The sequence below is a fragment of the Mustelus asterias genome, chromosome 3 (assembly GCF_964213995.1).
Source record: "Mustelus asterias chromosome 3, sMusAst1.hap1.1, whole genome shotgun sequence".
Lineage (NCBI taxonomy): Eukaryota > Metazoa > Chordata > Chondrichthyes > Carcharhiniformes > Triakidae > Mustelus > Mustelus asterias.
Genome location: NC_135803.1, coordinates 94,568,143 through 94,586,327, shown reverse-complemented (window position 1 = coordinate 94,586,327; position 18,185 = coordinate 94,568,143). Strand labels below are relative to the sequence as shown.

Here is an 18,185-nt window from a genome sequence, read left to right as displayed (position 1 = left end):
TACGGCAGGGAAGCCCACTAATTATGTGTAAATGCATTATAACGTCATCAACGGGGTTGTGGGGAGAATCAGAAAACAAGATCTCACCAGCAAGATTCTCCTTTTTCGAGTCTTGTGATATTTTGCACCCACATCATTGCACCCGTAGCAGGTGCAAAATCGTGGCATTAGTGTTCTTTTTATATTTAGAGACCCTTCGTAATGTGAGGTGTAACTTAGCTTATGTATAAATCCAGCATTGAGTGTGGGATATTGCTTTTGGCTGATGATCCTTGTTATTTTTGTTTCCAACTCATAGACACGGAATAACTTGTTAAATCAAGGCTTTAATTTTAGGCATTAAGGAATTACACATCACAGCAATTTGGTGAATAGGAAAACAAACCGAGTATTTACATCTAAAATTCACGTCACATATTCTGACATGCTAACACGATATATACAGTAAAATCCCACTATGTACTTTTACCAATGCACCCTTGCTAGTCCCCTTACAAAAACGGTAAGGGGCAGTTCTATCAAGTACACACAAAATGATGTCGAGTTGATCTTTTAAGAGTACAACTATACCTAACCATGGACCTGGCAACAGGTCATTTAACATTTTGATCAAGTACTTTTTTTAAGCTCTACCCATCCTTATCCCAGCATTTAAAGTCAATTTGGCTTCAAGAAATTTCCCTTAGCCTACAGAAGATTTGCTGAAAATCATTCTGCCATGTCAACAGCCTTCTTTTGCCAAAGTTATGAGCTAGTCAGTGGAGGTTCAGCTCCCCAGCTCCTACCACTTTTTCCTAAACCTGGGACACGTAATTGTCTCCATTGAGATTGACTTTCTGGCCTGGGCCAGTCATAGCTCTGCGTGTGCAGTGAGGGCCATCGAAAGTCACAGAATGGAAGTTCAGATTTTTAAAAAATCCATTCCACTACAGGTCAACCCCTCATCAGCAGTCTCTTTCTGCCCTTTTTATAAAATTCATAAGTACACAGCATTCAAAGGGGAAGATTTGTACAAGGAGCAATATTATTTGGGCACTGACATGGTCCAATAGAGACAGATACAATTTGGAAAGTCAGGGGGCGGGGGAGGGACAGCTTCACATCACTGTGCAGATAATGCTGACAAGTTTTAAATCAGAGCAACCCATGGTTACAACAGGCAGTTTAAACTTCATAATTTCAAACATTGCTGCTGTACAGAAAAACGGGACCGTAAATTACAAGGCTCACAAAAATACATCTGGCATGCTTTAGTTACAGGACACACTCCAGGGCTTGTGTACTGCGAAGAAAGCACTGCAATAGCTTGGCAAATATTAAATAAGAACTGTGCCTATTAAGAAGCACATTACTGTTCTACATCAAAATGTATTTTTTTTATTTTACACAAATTCTTTTCACACATCATTTTCTTTTTCATTAAATCTCCAGTGGAACCCTTGATTTATGAAAGAAAGTTAAGGTTGAACAAAAAAATAAATAAAAATGACTTCAATTTGTCTTTTATTTAAGACAAAATTTTCCATCTTGCAAATGCCCTGAATGGAAACATCCAGTAAACGGATGGGGGTGTTGACCGTGCAGAGTGTAGACATGCTGGCTGGTGAGCGCACATATGCCTACAGCATTGAGGATTGAGATGAAAGAGGCCGACAGTTCTCCTACTTCAACAGCCCTTTGACATTTTCCCTGGACAAGAGCTGTCTCCAGTTGAAATCCAATTGGAAAGTTACGGTAATATATTTAAAGATTTCACTCTTTCCCTTTCTCTTACGCTGGGCAAGAATAGCACAGTACCAGTAGCTTGGAGACTGTTCTGTGTCCCGGTGATTGGACAGTGTTTCTATACAAAAGTGAATTGTTATAATTCTATACTTCAGGCCACTCAGGAGTCTTGCAGTGTTCATTATCCACCCCAACCATTATCAATCAATAAATACATTGGATCACAGAATACTCAATGATACTGGTAGAGTTACAATAACTTTTCAATTCTCTTTACCTTTTGTACCAAATTTTAGCTTCTCCTTTTGTTAATACTTAACATTATCCTTTCTGAACAATCTCTGACATGCCTTTTGCTTTATTTACAGCTTTTTAAAAATAGCTCACCTTCCTCTACGTTATTCCATATCTCTGCTATAACATGAAATCATTAGCTCAGTTGTTAATAAAGAAACACTGTAAACACCATTGTAATCTTGTTCTTACAATGATCTGCCTGATATCATAACAATTCTTTCACTCAGATAATCTGTCAAAAATTTGCTTTCGATGACAGTCGTCAGTTAAAATGCAAATTTTGTATAGTTCCCCAACTGTTGCATAATATTTCTGTATTTGTGTACTTGCTGTACTGTGGCTTATAAGGACAGGGTTGTATAATGCTTTGCATTGCAATACATTTTTAGATACATGACATCCATGAGGCCCAAAATATCCTGCATTCCTACATGAGTCAGAAGGTAAAGGCCAATGTTATATAGTTGGTGCGGAAGGTATCACTTGCATGTTTAAAATGGCAAAACGCACATGCTATGTCAGTGAAACGTGCGGAAATTTCTTCAACAGATTTTTTTATTGTCCTCAAAGTAGATGAAAAATTAATGGAAGTGGAGCAAGAGCAAGAGAAGCTATGCGTACACCTTTTAAAAAGTACAAATCTGTATCTATTTGTTCTTGGGAATGTGAGCATCTCTGACAAGATTAGCATTTGTTTCCCATCCTGTTTTGAGAAGGTGGTGGTGAGCCGCTGCTGTGAACCGCTCTGTTCATGTGGTGCAAGTAAACCCACAATGATCACAATGCTATTTGGGAGTGCCAGGATTTTGACACAGTGAAGGAATGTCGATTATACACTGGGCCTTTCTTGCCCTGCTGCAGTGGGTTTTTACCATGATGGATGCGGCAATCCATTCAAATCCTCGTTGACTTTGGCAGGATCGGATGATCCCGCTTGCAGGGGGGGCCTAGAAAATACCATCCATAGTTTCAAGTCAGGATGGTGTGTCGCTTGAAGGAGAATTTGCAGGTGATGCTGGTGCTCCCATGTGTCTGTTCCCCTTGTTCATCTTGTTAGTAGAGGTTGTAGGTTTGGAAGGTATTGTTGAAGGAGCCTTGCAAATTGCTGAAGTGCATCTTTTTTTAAGATAGTGGATGGTGTGCTGAACAAGGGCTACTTGTTTCTGGATGGTATCAAACTTCTTGAGTGTTGTTGGAGCTGCACTCATGCAGGCAAGTGGACATTCAGTCAAGTGTTTACATTTTCTGACGTTTCCATCATCTGCTTGATTAAAACCTACTGCAGGGCTTGGTTAGAAAATGCGTCACCAGGCGAGTTACTGGCACCAGGTGGAACAGGAAGACCCCAGGTTCAATCCCCACTCTGATCTGAATAGGCTGATCTCACTTAGGTACTGGTAGAGCTGCTGCAACAGCCTCCAAACTGCTGCACTAAGGAAGGAAAGAATCAACCTGGGTTCCTGGTTCTGATAACTAAGCAGTGATTCCTACTGGGAAATTTGTAGGTATGTGGATGAGGACATGACTGGTTTATCAGTCATGTTCCCCCATGGTTAGGCTGCCTGCTGACACTCACTGTTAGATCCACATTAGGGCAGTTGTCCATGGTAGGTCATTATTACAACAAGAATCAGCAAAGTAGAGTGGGGAATTGCTTCAGAATTTTAAATGAAAATTAGGAACTTTTATGCAGGAGAATGGAACATTCCCCATTTCAAGCACCCAATGTGAGCATCAAGTACTCAGAGGCAATGCTATAGTCAGAGACAAACCCTCTACTCTGCTCCAACAATGTGCCTCAGCCCACACATCAGAAGAGCACTCCCAACTGCAGTGTGACATTTTTCAGTTTCTCACACCAGCCAAGCTGTGATCTCTGATTGATATTATCAGTCAAGTGCCGAACTGGACAGTTCTTTTTACTGAGGACCCATTACAGTTGGGATTGAGACTTAAACCTCAAATACAATGGAGTCAAAACACAACAGAACTCAAAACAGTCCTCACTTAATGCACATTTCTTAACAGGGTTAAGCCAGAGTCTGGCTGCATCTATCACACTAACCCAGGGTTGCAGAGACTTACTATTGTTGCTCCAGCTTCCATCAGCTGAATTAGTATGAGAGAGAAAAGGACTTTGAGCCTTGTTGCTCCATATGATTCAATACCAGTGTGTGCAGTTTTCTTACCTACAGAGAAGCATCCAGAGGTTTAGTGGCATTTATCAATCTGCTTCATGATCAAACAAACTGTTAGATAAATACAATTTCCTCTGTCACTAAGTTCTATTCCTTTTAATCAAAAGAAAATTCTGATGCAGGTTTCCACCATTATTCTGAATGGGTTGTAAAAATAACAGGCCAAAGATTGAAATGGAATTGCTATATATCCTCATTTAGCAAAGACGGTATAAACCAAATTCAAACAAATAGGTTTATGTCTGGATCAAAGCAGCATTGTCCACCGATATCACTGATTGTCATCTGCAGGCTGTTGTTTTCTACTCTACCCATAATTTACTGTTTGTATTTTCTCCTCTTTTCCTGATTTATTTTCCTCTAAATTTCCAGAATTGCTTAGACTTTCAAAGCCATTGCAGCACTACAAGCCAAGCAATGGGCATTTTCTGCCTTTCTCACTGTGGATGACTCTCTGTTAACAATCAGTGATAAGACAGCCCACAGCAGTCGTGGCCCTCGGAAACACTAATCAGCATTTAAATAGCATGCAAATGCTGGGCAATGTAAGGGACTAATATTTTTTATAAAATGATCCAGATGGATGTAAACAGCATGGAAACTACATGTACTGTCCTTCTAAACATATATGCTAAGGAAATATAGACACCTGGAGCTTGTAGGGAGCTGTAACTGCACGTAAAGATGGTCTTGTTGAGAAATTGGTACAGAAAGTGTTTCTGACAATATTTTGTTCCAGCTTCTTCCCAAACCTGAAATAAAGTTGGCTATTGGAGTGTTGTTCCAGGGCCCTCCCGTGAAGAAGTTGCTGTCACTGGGATATTGTTCCAAGATCCATTCCTGAAGGAGTTGCTGTCTCTGGGGTATGATTCCCTGATTCTACATGTGATTTTTGCTGGTTCTCTCATCATGAGGACTGCAAAGTTAATCCTGCTCATGTAGTTTCCAGCTGTCGGCATTGAATATTTATTGGGGTTTTTTCCCACCTTTACGAGTGGTTACTGAGGTCTCCTACAGCATCACAAACGCAGATTTGATTGGGTGTGGCTACCTCAGCACAGACCAGGAATCAAACATTGGATCATTTGGTTTGCAAGAGGTTGACACTACACTAAACAATGCATTCACTAAATGGTCCACAGTGTGTTATATTTTACATAATTCAAGGATCATTTGAAGAACATTTGGTGCAATAATTTGGTGAATATGTCATGTATTCTTCTTGAGATTGATCTGGTTGGATATAAAGAGGTGGTTTCATCAGAGCTTGGTGGCAGCTTCAGCAACCCATTGCAAAATGATTCACGAATCATCAGCACACTTTAATTATTGCTGAATTTTATAGGGTCTGTTTCATCAGAAGGCTCAGTTTACAATTCAAAAAGAACTCTAGGGTTGTGGGCTGTATTTTTCACTGCCTGCATATGTATAAAATCACACAAACCTGGCCCCGCCTAAAGTTCATCTGGAGCCAGGCCAAAAGAAACCCAAAAGTTAAACAATTGCCAACTTTCTCATACTAGTGAATTAACAGGACAAACATTTTTAATGAAGAATAACCTAAAGTTCTTTACCTCTGAAATATGTGAAAAATCAAATCCAAAGAGAATCCTATGATTTTAGAAGTACCCTGCCTGAACCCAGGATAGGCTACTGTGTGCTACTTTATACTGACTGTACATTCCAGATGATTCTCTTATGTTTTTCTTAGCTCTCACACAAGTATGATACCTCAGTGACATATTTTACCCACAATTTGTAGCAAAGGTGAAAAATCTTGGGAGAGCTGGCAAGCAGAATATCAAGTGCCTTGACCAGAAGACTGAGAAACAGCAAATAGAACAAGGTAAGCGAAGTAGAGAGAAGAGGCAGGAATATGATGACATGAGTTAATATTCTTTGAGGTTCACAACCTTCATAATCATCAACTGTCTCATTCATTCTGTGTTTTCCCTATAATCAAAATCAAATCATGATTGTAACAGGAAATTTTGGACCTGAAGGGCTGAGGACTCTTCAGAACACTTCAATACTCTCCACACATGGCCCTCCAGGCCATAAACAGGCAGGCCTCCCTTCTCACAGAAACAAAATATTAGCCCAAAGTAATAGTTTTTCAAAGAAATGTAATCTGTTTACAACAAACAGAGGTGGCTGACACCCGTAGGATGAACCAGTGAACACCTTAATTTTGAGCCCTCATTGTGGTCTATTCTTCATTAATGCCATGTTCCCATGGTACCTTGGCCTGATCCTCTTTACCATTGCGGCCAGACTGAGACAGTTTGCGTGTGAAAGCCTTTGACCTGCTCTCTTCTTCAAGTGCTTCTTCATTGTCTGTGTATGTAAGCCTGGGGTAATATGGTTTGGGGGGCAAGGCTGGTATCTCTGCAAGCTCTTTAGGAATGACCCCAGTAGGAGCAGAGTGGCTGCGGCATGGGTGAGCTTTCACCGATTCAATGACATCTGGTTCAGACAGGCTATACCTTACAGGTAAGTAAGGGGCTTCCGCATCCTCTTCTGGGTTCCAGGTCTGACTGGGGACAGAATCTGTCACGTCAGTGCGCGGTGGCTCCATTGATTGGCCAAAATTGCTTTCACTCAAAGAAGATACCCCGCTGCTTGCGCTGCCGGACAGAGTAGAGTTACTGCCATCGAGACCTGAGTGGGGGCTGGTAGGTGATGCAGGAATGGGATGCAGCGAAGACTGTGTTTGGGGGAAAGGGAAGAAAGAAAGTTAGTATTTGCAGTTTTTTTGTATCCACAAAAATAAAAGCCCTTTCATCTCGTAATACTTTTTTTAGGTGGAACATTCCAGCCAAGTGGTTGTCCCATCGCAAATTCACTTGGAACTGTGACTATGAATGTCAGCACTGCTCAACTATACAGAGCATCACAGTCAAATCTGATCTTCTCTGAACCTCAAGGCACAGATGTATACAATTTGCTCAGGGTTGCTAGATAGCAATCAGGAAAAAGATTCACGGTTGGTTTTCCCCTGTGTGATATATTGAGCATGCAATTTTGTAGCCTGTCCGCTGTCAGAATCGTTCGATCCCACCGAAAGTCAATGGACTTTTGGCTGGCCTGTCCCGCCATAGCGGAGCGGGAAGATCCCAACCTGAGAATAATGCAGCCACCCTGCCGTTGCTCTAAATCAGCATTGTATTGGGATTGAAGATGAAACTTTCTGGTTTAGATGGCTTAGAAACACAAATGATCATACATTTATCAGTGAACCATCAGGGCACTTGAGCATAAAAGATTCCATAGCGATGTTATAAGAAGAGCAGAGAGTTCTGCCAGTGTTCTTGCCACTATTTATCCCCTAATGAACATTACTAACACAGATTTGTCATTATCACATTGTTATTGATGGAAAGTTACAGTGTGAAATATGGGGGCCATGTTTCTCTACATTACAACAGTGACTACACTTCAAAATAACCGAAGTGGCTACAAAATGCTTTGGGATGATAACTTAGTGAAAGGCACAATATAAATTGGTGGCAGGGTGGCACAGTGGTTAACACTGCTGCCTCACAGTGCCAGGGACCCGGGTTCAATTCTGGCCTTGGTTGACTGTATGGAGTTTGCACGTTCTCCCAGTGTCTGCGTGGATTTCTTCTGGGTGCTGCAGTTTCCTTCCACAGTCCAAAGATGTGGGGTTAGTTTGTTTGGCCATGTTAAATTGCCCCTTGGTGTCAGGGATATTAGCAGGGTAAATATGTAGGCTTACAGGGATAGGGCCTGGGTGGATTGCTGTTGTTGCAGGCTCAAAGGGGTGAATGGCCTCTTTCTGCATTGTAGGGATTCTATTCTATGATTCTAAAAGCAAGATTTTCTTGTTTCTTTGTAGGGAATTCAGGAAAAAAGCTATATTCTATGGCAAAAAATTTTTTTTAGATTTTCAATTCATACTAATTACAGTTCAACATCACAGTTTGCAAACACTTCTATGAACAGATTGTTTCCTTGTGGAGTTACCCAGGTTAAATATTCACCAATTGTAAAATACTTACCTTGCGTAGGGTTCGTGCGGGCAAGGCAGGTGGTATATCACTGATATGATGATGGAAGGCATCAAAATTCATGGAAAAATGACCTGGGTAAACAAATGAGAAGACTTCACTAATATTATCAAACCATCACAATATTACACTTAGAACCATCTTCACCATTACCACGACAATTACCGACATCACCAAATGGAATCTTCAAATTTTGCAGCACAAAGGACATTCGGCCCATTGAGTCAACACTGACTCTCAGACACCTATTGTTTTAATCCTATTCTTCTACCCTTTTCTTCCATTGTTTCCCTTTTCAAGTAATGATGCTGGCCACATTATCCCATGTGTCTCAGCCTCCAGTGACATTGGGAAATCGCGCACAAAAAAACGAAGTTCCCAACAGGCAGTGAAACGGGAGGTTTTCCCGTGCATTTTTTGGGCGAGCTTAAGTGAATTTATGGCATAGAGGCTGTCAGGCAATTCATGCCGTTGGGGGAAGGGGTTGCTAATCCCGCTCAAGAGGCTGACAACAGACTGCTGAGAGTACCACTGTGTATGCGCCGATCTCCCAATATACTGGGAGATTGGTGGACATGCCTCTACCCCCGATTGCCAGCTCCGACTGCCCCCAACCGGACATCATCAGCCCCGACCACCTCCTCCCTGGACATTTCCCGCCCCACTATGCTACTCGACCAACGCAGTGGGGCGGGAAACTTTTTGCCCACTGAATCTTAAGGATACAGCTCACAAAGGATGACGTGAAACTTCCTCTGCTGTATCACCATGATATCATCCAAGTCATTGACAGCAAGTGAGCTGCCATCAGCCAGAGAGGAACATAGAACATAGAACATAGAACATTACAGCGCAGAACAGGCCCTTCGGCCCACGATGTTGCACCGACCAGTTAAAAAAAAAAACTGTGACCCTCCAACCTAAACCAATTTCTTTTCGTCCATGAACCTATCTACGGATCTCTTAAACGCCCCCAAACTAGGCGCATTTACTACTGATGCTGGCAGGGCATTCCAATCCCTCACCACCCTCTGGGTAAAGAACCTACCTCTGACATCGGTTCTATAACTACCCCCCCTCAATTTAAAGCCATGCCCCCTCGTGCTGGATTTCTCCATCAGAGGAAAAAGGCTATCACTATCCACCCTATCTAAACCTCTAATCATCTTATATGTTTCAATAAGATCCCCTCTTAGCCGCCGCCTTTCCAGCGAAAACAATCCCAAATCCCTCAGCCTCTCCTCATAGGATCTCCCCTCCATACCAGGCAACATCCTGGTAAGCCTCCTCTGCACCCTCTCCAAAGCCTCCACATCCTTCCTGTAATGTGGGGACCAGAACTGCACACAGTACTCCAAGTGCGGCCGCACCAGAGTTGTGTACAGTTGCAACATAACGCTACGACTCCTAAATTCAATCCCCCTACCAATAAACGCCAAGACACCATATGCCTTCTTAACAACCTTATCTACTTGATTCCCAACTTTCAGGGATCTATGCACACATACACCTAGATCCCTCTGCTCCTCCACACTATTCAAAGTCCTCCCGTTAGCCCTATACTCAACACATCTGTTATTCCTACCAAAGTGAATTACCTCACACTTCTCCGCATTAAACTCCATCCGCCACCTCTCGGCCCAACTTTGCAACCTGTCTAAGTCTTCCTGCAAACTACGACACCCTTCCTCACTGTCTACCACACCACCGACTTTGGTGTCATCAGCAAATTTGCTAATCCACCCAACTATACCCTCATCCAGATCATTAATAAATATTACAAACAGCAGTGGCCCCAAAACAGATCCCTGAGGTACACCACTTGTAACCGCACTCCATGATGAATATTTACTATCAACCACCACCCTCTGTTTCCTATCCGCTAGCCAATTCCTGATCCAATTTCCTAGATCACCCCCAATCCCATACATCTGCATTTTCTGCAGAAGCCTACCATGGTGAACCTTATCAAACGCCTTACTAAAATCCATATATACCACGTCCACTGCCTTGCCCCCATCCACCTCCTTGGTCACTTTCTCAAAAAACTCAATAAGGTTAGTAAGGCACGACCTACCTGCCACAAAACCATGCTGACTATCACCTATCAATTCATTACTCTCCAAATAACTATAAATCCTATCCCTTATAATTTTTTCCAACATCTTGCCGACAACAGAAGTGAGACTCACCGGTCTATAATTCCCGGGGAAGTCTCTGTTCCCCTTCTTAAACAATGGGACAACATTCGCTAACCTCCAATCTTCTGGTACTATACCAGAGGCCAACGACGACCTGAAGATCAGAGCCAGAGGCTCTGCAATCACTTCTCTTGCCTCCCAGAGAATCCTTGGATAAATCCCATCCGGACCAGGGGATTTATCTATTTTCAGACCCTCCAGAATATCCTGCACATCCTCCTTATCAACTGTAATACTGTCTATTCTACTCCCTTGCAACCCAGTGTCCTCCTCAGCTATATTCATGTCCCCTTGCGTGAACACCGAAGAGAAATATTGGTTCAATGCTTCACCAATCTCCTCCGGTTCCACACATAACTTCCCTCTGCCATCTATAACTGGCCCTAAACTTGCCCTAACCAACCTTCTGTTCTTGACATACCTATAGAACGCCTTAGGATTCTCTTTAACCCTATCCGCCAAAGTCTTCTCATGTCCCCTTTTAGCCCTTCTAAGCTCGCTCTTCAACTCCCTCTTAGCCAATCTAAAGCTTTCTAGTGCACTACCCGAGTGCTCACGTCTCATCCGAACATAAGCCTCCTTTTTCTTTTTAACCAACAAAGAAACTTTTTTGGTGCACCACGGTTCCCTAGCCCTACCAATTCCTCCTTGCCTGACAGGGACATACCTATCACAGACTCGCAGTAGCTGCTCCTTGAAAAAACTCCACATGTCGGACGTTCCCAGTCCCTGTAATCTCCTAGTCCAACCTATGTTTCCTAATTCTCTCCTAATAGCCTCATAATTACCCTTCCCCCAGCTAAAACCACTGGCCCGAGGTTCATGCCTATCCCTTTCCATCACTAAGGTGAACGTAACCGAATTGTGGTCACTATCACCAAAATGCACACCAACTTCCAAGTCTAGCACCTGGTCTGGCTCATTTCCCAGCACCAGATCCAATATAGCCTCACCTCTAGTTGGCCTGTCTACATACTGAGTCAAAAAACCTTCCTGCACGCTTTGAACAAAAACTGACCCCTCTAACGAGCTAGAGCTATAACAATTCCAGTCAATATTAGTCAAGTTAAAATCCCCCATAACAATTGCCCTATTACTTTCACTCCTAAGCAGGATTGACTCCGCAATCCTTTCCTCAACCTCTCTAGAACTTTTAGGAGGTCTATAAAAGACTCCCAACAGGGTGACCTCTCCTCTCCTATTTCTAATCTCCGCCCATACTACCTCAACAGATAAGTCCTCATCAAACCTCCTCTCTGACACTGTGATACAATCTCTGACCAATAATGCTACCCCTCCTCCTCTTCTACCTCCTTCCCTACTTCGACTAAAACATTTGAACCCCGGGACCTGCAGCATCCATTCCTGCCCCTGCTCTATCCATGTCTCTGAAATAGCCACAACATCGAAGTCCCAGGTACTGATCCACGCTGCAAGTTCACCCACTTTATTGCGAATACTCCTGGCATTGAAGTATACACATTTCAAACCCTGCTCCACCCCACCTCTGCAATGCCGTGCATTGCAGTCCCCATCCATGCATCCCTCACTTTCAGCCCCACTACTCAGGATCCCTCCCCCCCCCCGAATCAGTTTAAACCTCCTTGCATGGCCTTAGCAAATTTACCCCCCAGGATATTGGTCCCCTTCTGATTAAGGTGTAGACCATCCTTCTCATAGAGGTCACACCTTCCCCAGTACGAGCCCCAATTGCTTAAGTACCTGAACCCCTCCCTCCTGCACCATCCCCTCAGCCATGAATTCAAACCTTCCCTCTCCCTATTCCTCTCTAAACTATCCCGTGGTACAGGCAAGAGTCCAGAGATAACCACTCTGTCAGTCTTGGCCTTTAGTTTCCACCCCAACTCCATAAATCCCTGCCTAATATCCCCTTCCCCTATCCTCCCTATGTCGTGTGTCCCCACATGTACAATAACTTGTGGTTTATCTCCCTCCCCCCTAAGAATCCTGAATACCCTGTCAGACACATCCCGGACCCCAGCCCCTGGTAGGCAACACACCAACCCTGAGTCCCTACCTTTAGTTCCGACCCTCCTATCTGTCCCCTTAATTGTGGAGTCCCCAATCACAAGGCCCAGTCTTTTACAGCCCCTAACCACCTGAGCTTTCTCACTCGGCTCACCCCCAGAGATCTGCTCTCTATGCTCAGTTGATTCCTCCTCAACTGTAGCCTCCAGCACCGAAAACCTATTATGGAGGGGAACCGCCCCAGGGGATTGTCTTCCCGATTGCTTCTTACCCCTCCTCCTGGCATTGACCCAAGCCTCATTTCTAGGAGTTACTATTTCTCTATAACTCCTATCAACTTCCACCTCCGCCTCCCGAATTATGCGGAGTTCCTCTACCTCCCCCTCCAGCTCCTTTACACGCTCCTCCAGAAGCTGCAATCTAATGCACTTCTTACAACTAAAATCTCCTGAAACACTACTGGATTTCCTCACCACATACATCCCACAGGAGATGCAGCATACTGCCTGAACTGCCATCCCTGAAGCCATTACCAGCAAGAAAAAAAAAACAAAAAAAAACTTCCCCACACTTCCCCAACTGTCACTCTCCACTGCAGCCCGAGCAGCACTCCCTCACTGAGACACCAACTGTCACTCTCCACTGCAGCCCGAGCAGCACTCCCTCACTGAGACACCAACTGTCACTCTCCACTGCAGCCCGAGCAGCACTCCCTCACTGAGACATCAACTGTCACTCTCCACTGCAGCCCGAGCAGCACTCCCTCACTGAGACACCAACTGTCACACTCTACTGCAGCCCGAGCAGCACTCCCTCACTGAGACACCAACTGTCACTCTCCACTGCAGCCCGAGCAGCACTCCCTCACTGAGACACCAACTGTCACACTCTACTGCAGCCCGAGCAGCACTCCCTCACTGAGACACCAACTGTCACACTCTACTGCAGCCCGAGCAGCACTCCCTCACTGAGACACCAACTGTCAGACAACTACAGAAGCTCTGTGAGGATTTATGCCTTGTCCCCACTGCAAGTCATCATCATCCTCCTGCAATGTAGGGAAAATGGATCCCCACTCCCACTCCATAATTGGAGCCTCATTGCAGAGGGTATGCGCTGCCATCAGTCAGACAGGAGAGCAATTCTCACAGAAAACATGTAGCAAATGAAGATAATGGGATGTCCTCACCAGAACTTCATCTTTAGCATCCCAATGGTCTGCCCCACCAAAGTGCGAATTGCAGCATGAGCCTCATTGTACCTTGTCTCTGCTGCACTCTGTCGCCTCCACACAGGCGTTATCAGCCACCTCCTCAGTGGGTAGCCCTCGTCTTTTGCAGCCACTGTGGACCCTGAAACATTTGGGGATCTGAGAGTGGCTCAGAATGTAGGAGTTGTGCACACTCCCTGGGAATCGAGCACATACCTGGAGGATGCATTTGATGTGGTTATAAACCAGCTGAACATTCAGTGAGTGGAAGCCCTTGCGGTTCACATAGTTCACTGCTTAATGTCTTGGATATCTGAGTGTTACGTGAGAGGAATCAATGGCACCCTGCACTTGTGGAAAGCCAGAGATTTGTGCAAAACTCATCACTCTTGCATCTTGTTCTACCTGAATCCGGTCGAAATAGATGAAGTGTGCTCTCGCAAAGATTGTATCCGTCACTTCCTGGATGCACTTGTGTGCAGAGACTTGTGAAATCCCGCAGAGATCATCTGTGGAGCCCTGGAAGCAGCTACTGGCATAAAAATTGAGCACTGCTGCAACTTTCAACAAAACCGGCAGTGGATCCTCACTAAGTCCCCGTGGCTCCAAATCTTGCAGGAAGTGGCAGATGTGACCAACCAGTTCCCTGAACACGTGGAGTCTTTGGCGACATTGGTTCTCGGAGATCTGCAAATACGTACACTCTGGGTCCAACAAGATGCCTCTGAGCGATGACTCTCGGGTTCATCCTCTGCGTGCGGAATAGGTCCTGCCACCCTTTCCTCTTCATTGTTCTGCTCCTGCCTTTGGCCAGCCAGGTGCCTCTGCTAGCGTCTTCTTCTTCTGACCTGCCTATGAGCAAGAAGAATGACAGCGCCTCACCAGACTCCATGTTTCGTATGTTCTTCTCACTGCAACATCAAAGACAGAGACTTGACTTGACCTTCTGTCTCTGAAGGACAACGTTTTGCCCATTCTTCGTCTGAAGTTGCCACATAAAGCCCACTGACTCTTGTCCTGGCCACCACATTGATGTCCAGTCCTCACTTTGCATGCTGGTTGGGCAAGACGCCATGCCACATGACCGAGGGACCCCAGCCTTGGACACTCCGCTGCATCCTGAGCTCCGGCACAGGTATTGTCCCAAGCTTCACTCCAAGGCCTCAACCTGGTCTATGAGGTCACTTGTCAATACACATCTCAGCACACAGCCAAGGGTTAGGAGTGCTCTCCTCCGGCAGTGTGCCATTGCCAACTCTCAGGGAATGTAATTTCTTGTGCAGTTGGCCAATGGTGTAGGCACACCATGGCAGTCAGCGATTTTGGGAGTTAGAACACCAAGGACTAACTCCTGAGCAGCACTCAGTGGCACTCACACATATAAGTGGCACTTGAGTGGGCATAACTGTGTGAGTAGTTAGAATCTAGGCATGTCAATTGAGTTACGACTGATTGGTCTCAGCTGCAAAAGGGTAATGAGTACCAATATGTCTTTCCAACAGGCTTGTCGTTGTCCTTGTCTACCCTAACCCTAATCCTGCCTCCAGAATTCTGCCCCCAGAATTGAATAGAGCCAGCAGTCCATAATGACTGTCCATTCACCCACCCACTGCCCTGCTCCACACTTTCTTTCCCTCTGAGAGGCCCCTCCAAGGAACCCAGCAGCAGAAGGCAACCTCAGGAATTGTGCATTCCACACTTGACAGTCAACTCCCCCAGTCTCCCGAGTCAACTCCAGTCTTCCCTTGGGTCTTCTTCTCAATCTCCCCCAGCTAGGCCCCCGGCACCCTGAAGTCTTCCCCAGTATCCTGGAGTCTTCACCAGGTCTCCTTCAACTAGGCCCCCAGTACCTTTCCAGTGTTACCCTGTCTCCCTTGAGTCAAAGGCTGGTTGTCCCCAAGCACAGCTTGTATCCTGGGTCAAAGGCTGGTCGGCCCCAGGCACAGCTTGTATCCTGGTCGAAGGCTATTCGCCCCCCCAGTCACTGCTTGGACCCTGGGTCAAAGGCTGGTTGCCCCCAGTCAGAGCCTGGTCACTCCCGAGTCAGCCTCCGTAAATGCTGAGTCGCTCTGCAATCATTGCGCTGACCTCTGATCTCCCTTCAGAGGGGTGCTCGGCAGGTGCACACTGCCAAGCACCCAGTCATGATTTGCGCCATTCTGACATCATGGTGCCGTGGATGGATTATTTGACAAGGGGTTATGATTATGGAGCATGGGCTCGATAATGAGATACAAATGAGGTTCCCAATGTTGAATGGCCATTTACAGGGGGAAAGGGATGATTGCAGCAAGCTCTCACACTGTCGTAAAATATGACTTTGGCCTTCTTATGACATTATCTACTCCCGTCACTGTATCTGCCTTTTGCTAACAGGAGCGGAAAATCATAGGCTGAGTTCGGAGAATTTATAATGGGGAATAAGAAAATGGTAAAAAATCTAAGCAAAGGATGAGATTTTCTCTTGTTTTGACTATGTGTGAATTTAGGTGGGAAAAGTGATGTGTCACCCGCCAGCTGCCAGTTGTTCCACCATATTTTTTGGCAGATAGTCAAATAAAATCCTGGAGGTAGGTTCCACAACCATGGAGCAGTACTGGGGTATGGCCAGGGGGCAGTACACATGACCTTTTCCCCCCCACTGGGGTCTGTACTTACCTATGCAGCCTCGGCAGATTCTCTTCACTGGGTCCCAGTTTGTTTAGACCTGCAAACCCCACAATGTGATGGAAATTCCATACATGGCAGGGGGATGGGTGGGGACTATCTCAACAAGAAATCCAGCCAGCATAAATGTCATTTTGTGATTCCTGTTGGATTCTCTTCCCCATCCAGCTTTCTGGCTTGCTGAATGCAGGGACTGAAGATTCCTCCCACCCAGCCCCCCCTTGTGTCTGTCTTCACGGAGGAAAATACCACAAGCCTCCCAGAAATAACGGAGAATATAGGGACTAATGTAAATGAAGAGCTGCAAGATATTAATATTAGTAAAACAAAATATAGAGAAATAATTAGACTTAAAGTAGATAAATTCTCTGGACGTGATGATGTACATCCCAGAGTGTTGAAATAGCTGGCTTTAGACATAGTTGCATTGGTGGTCAACTTTTAAAATTCTATAGACTCTGAAATGGTTCCTGCAGATTGGAAGGTAGCAAATGTAACCCCACTATTTAAGATAAAAGGGAGAGAGAAATTGGAGAACTACAGACCTGTTAGCTTGACGTCAGTAGTGGGCTAGAATCTATAATAAAAGATGTGATAACTGGACACTTAGAAAATAATGGTAGGATTGGACAGAGTAAACATGTATTTATGAAAGGGAAATCATGTTTAACAAACCTGTTGGAGTTTTTTGAGGATGTAACTAGCAGAATAGAGAAGAGGGAACTGGTGGTTGTGGTACATTTAGATTTTCAGAAAGCTTTTGTTAAAGTCACACACAAGAGGTTAATAAAAACAAATGGGATTGGGGGGATATATTGGCATGGATTGAGAACTAATTAACAGACAGAAAACAGAGTAGGAATAAATGTGTCATTTTCAGGTTGGCAGGTTGTGACTAGTGGGGTACTGCAAGGATCAGTGTTTGGGCTCCAGCTATTCACAATCTATATCAATGATTTGGATGTGGGATTAAATGTAATATTTCCAAGTTTGCAGATGGCACAAAACTAGCTGAAAGTGAGAGTTGTGAAGAGGATGCAAAGATGTCTCAAGTTGTCTCTAAGTGAGCAGGCAAAACATTTGTCATATGAATTACAATGTGAAGAAATATGAGGTTAACCACTTTGGTAGGAAAATCAAAAATACGAGTCTTTCTTAAATGAAGAGAGAGGGAAGTGTTGGACTTCAAAAGGTCTTGGGTTTCCTTACTCATGACTCACTGAAAGCTAACATATGTTGGCCTTTATTACAGAATGATGTGTGGAATGACGTCTTACTGCAATTATATAGAGCCTTGCTGATTTTGATTGGATTCAATTTATTGTCACATGTATTGAGATACAGTGAAAAATATTGTTTCTTGCGCACTATACAGAATAAACATTCTGTTCATAGAGTACATAGGGGAGGAAGAAAGGAGAGAGTGCAGAATATATAGTGTTACAGTCACAGCTAGGGTGTAGAGAAAGATCAGCTTCATATATGGTAGGTCCATTTTAAAAGTCCGTACCTGGACTGAGACCATACCTGTAGTATTGTGTGCAGTTTTAGTTTCTTTACCTAAGGGAACATACACTTGCTATGGAGAGACTGTAACAAAAGTTCACTATAAGGAAAGATTATATAGACTGGGCCTTTATTCTCTGGAGTTTAGAAAAATGAGAAGTGATCTCATTCAAATGTACATAATTCTTACAGGGCTTGACAGGGTAGATGGAGGAAGGATGTTTCCCTGGCTGGAGGGTTGAGAACCAGGAGACACAGTTACAGAATAAGAGGCAGGTATTTTAGGACTGAGACAAAGAGGAATTTCTTCACTCAGGAGGTGGTGAGCCTTTGGAATTCTCTGCCCCAGAGGGCAGTAAAG

The 18,185-nt window shown here is 44.4% G+C and overlaps 1 protein-coding gene across 4 annotated transcripts in view; it reads right to left on the bottom strand.

Moving 5' to 3' along the window:
• Window positions 1-313: 313 nt before the first annotated feature.
• Window positions 314-18,185, bottom strand: part of dock3 (dedicator of cytokinesis 3) — a 1,050,162-nt gene continuing 1,032,290 nt past the window's right edge. For all 4 annotated transcript variants that reach the window (XM_078209344.1, XM_078209345.1, XM_078209346.1 and 1 more), the window contains 2 exons: window positions 8,243-8,325; window positions 314-6,927 (listed from right to left, as the gene is read on the bottom strand). In XM_078209344.1, coding sequence (XP_078065470.1) covers window positions 6,430-6,927; window positions 8,243-8,325 — 581 coding nt within the window. In that variant the 3' untranslated portion in view covers window positions 314-6,429. The remainder of the gene's footprint in view (window positions 6,928-8,242; window positions 8,326-18,185) is intronic.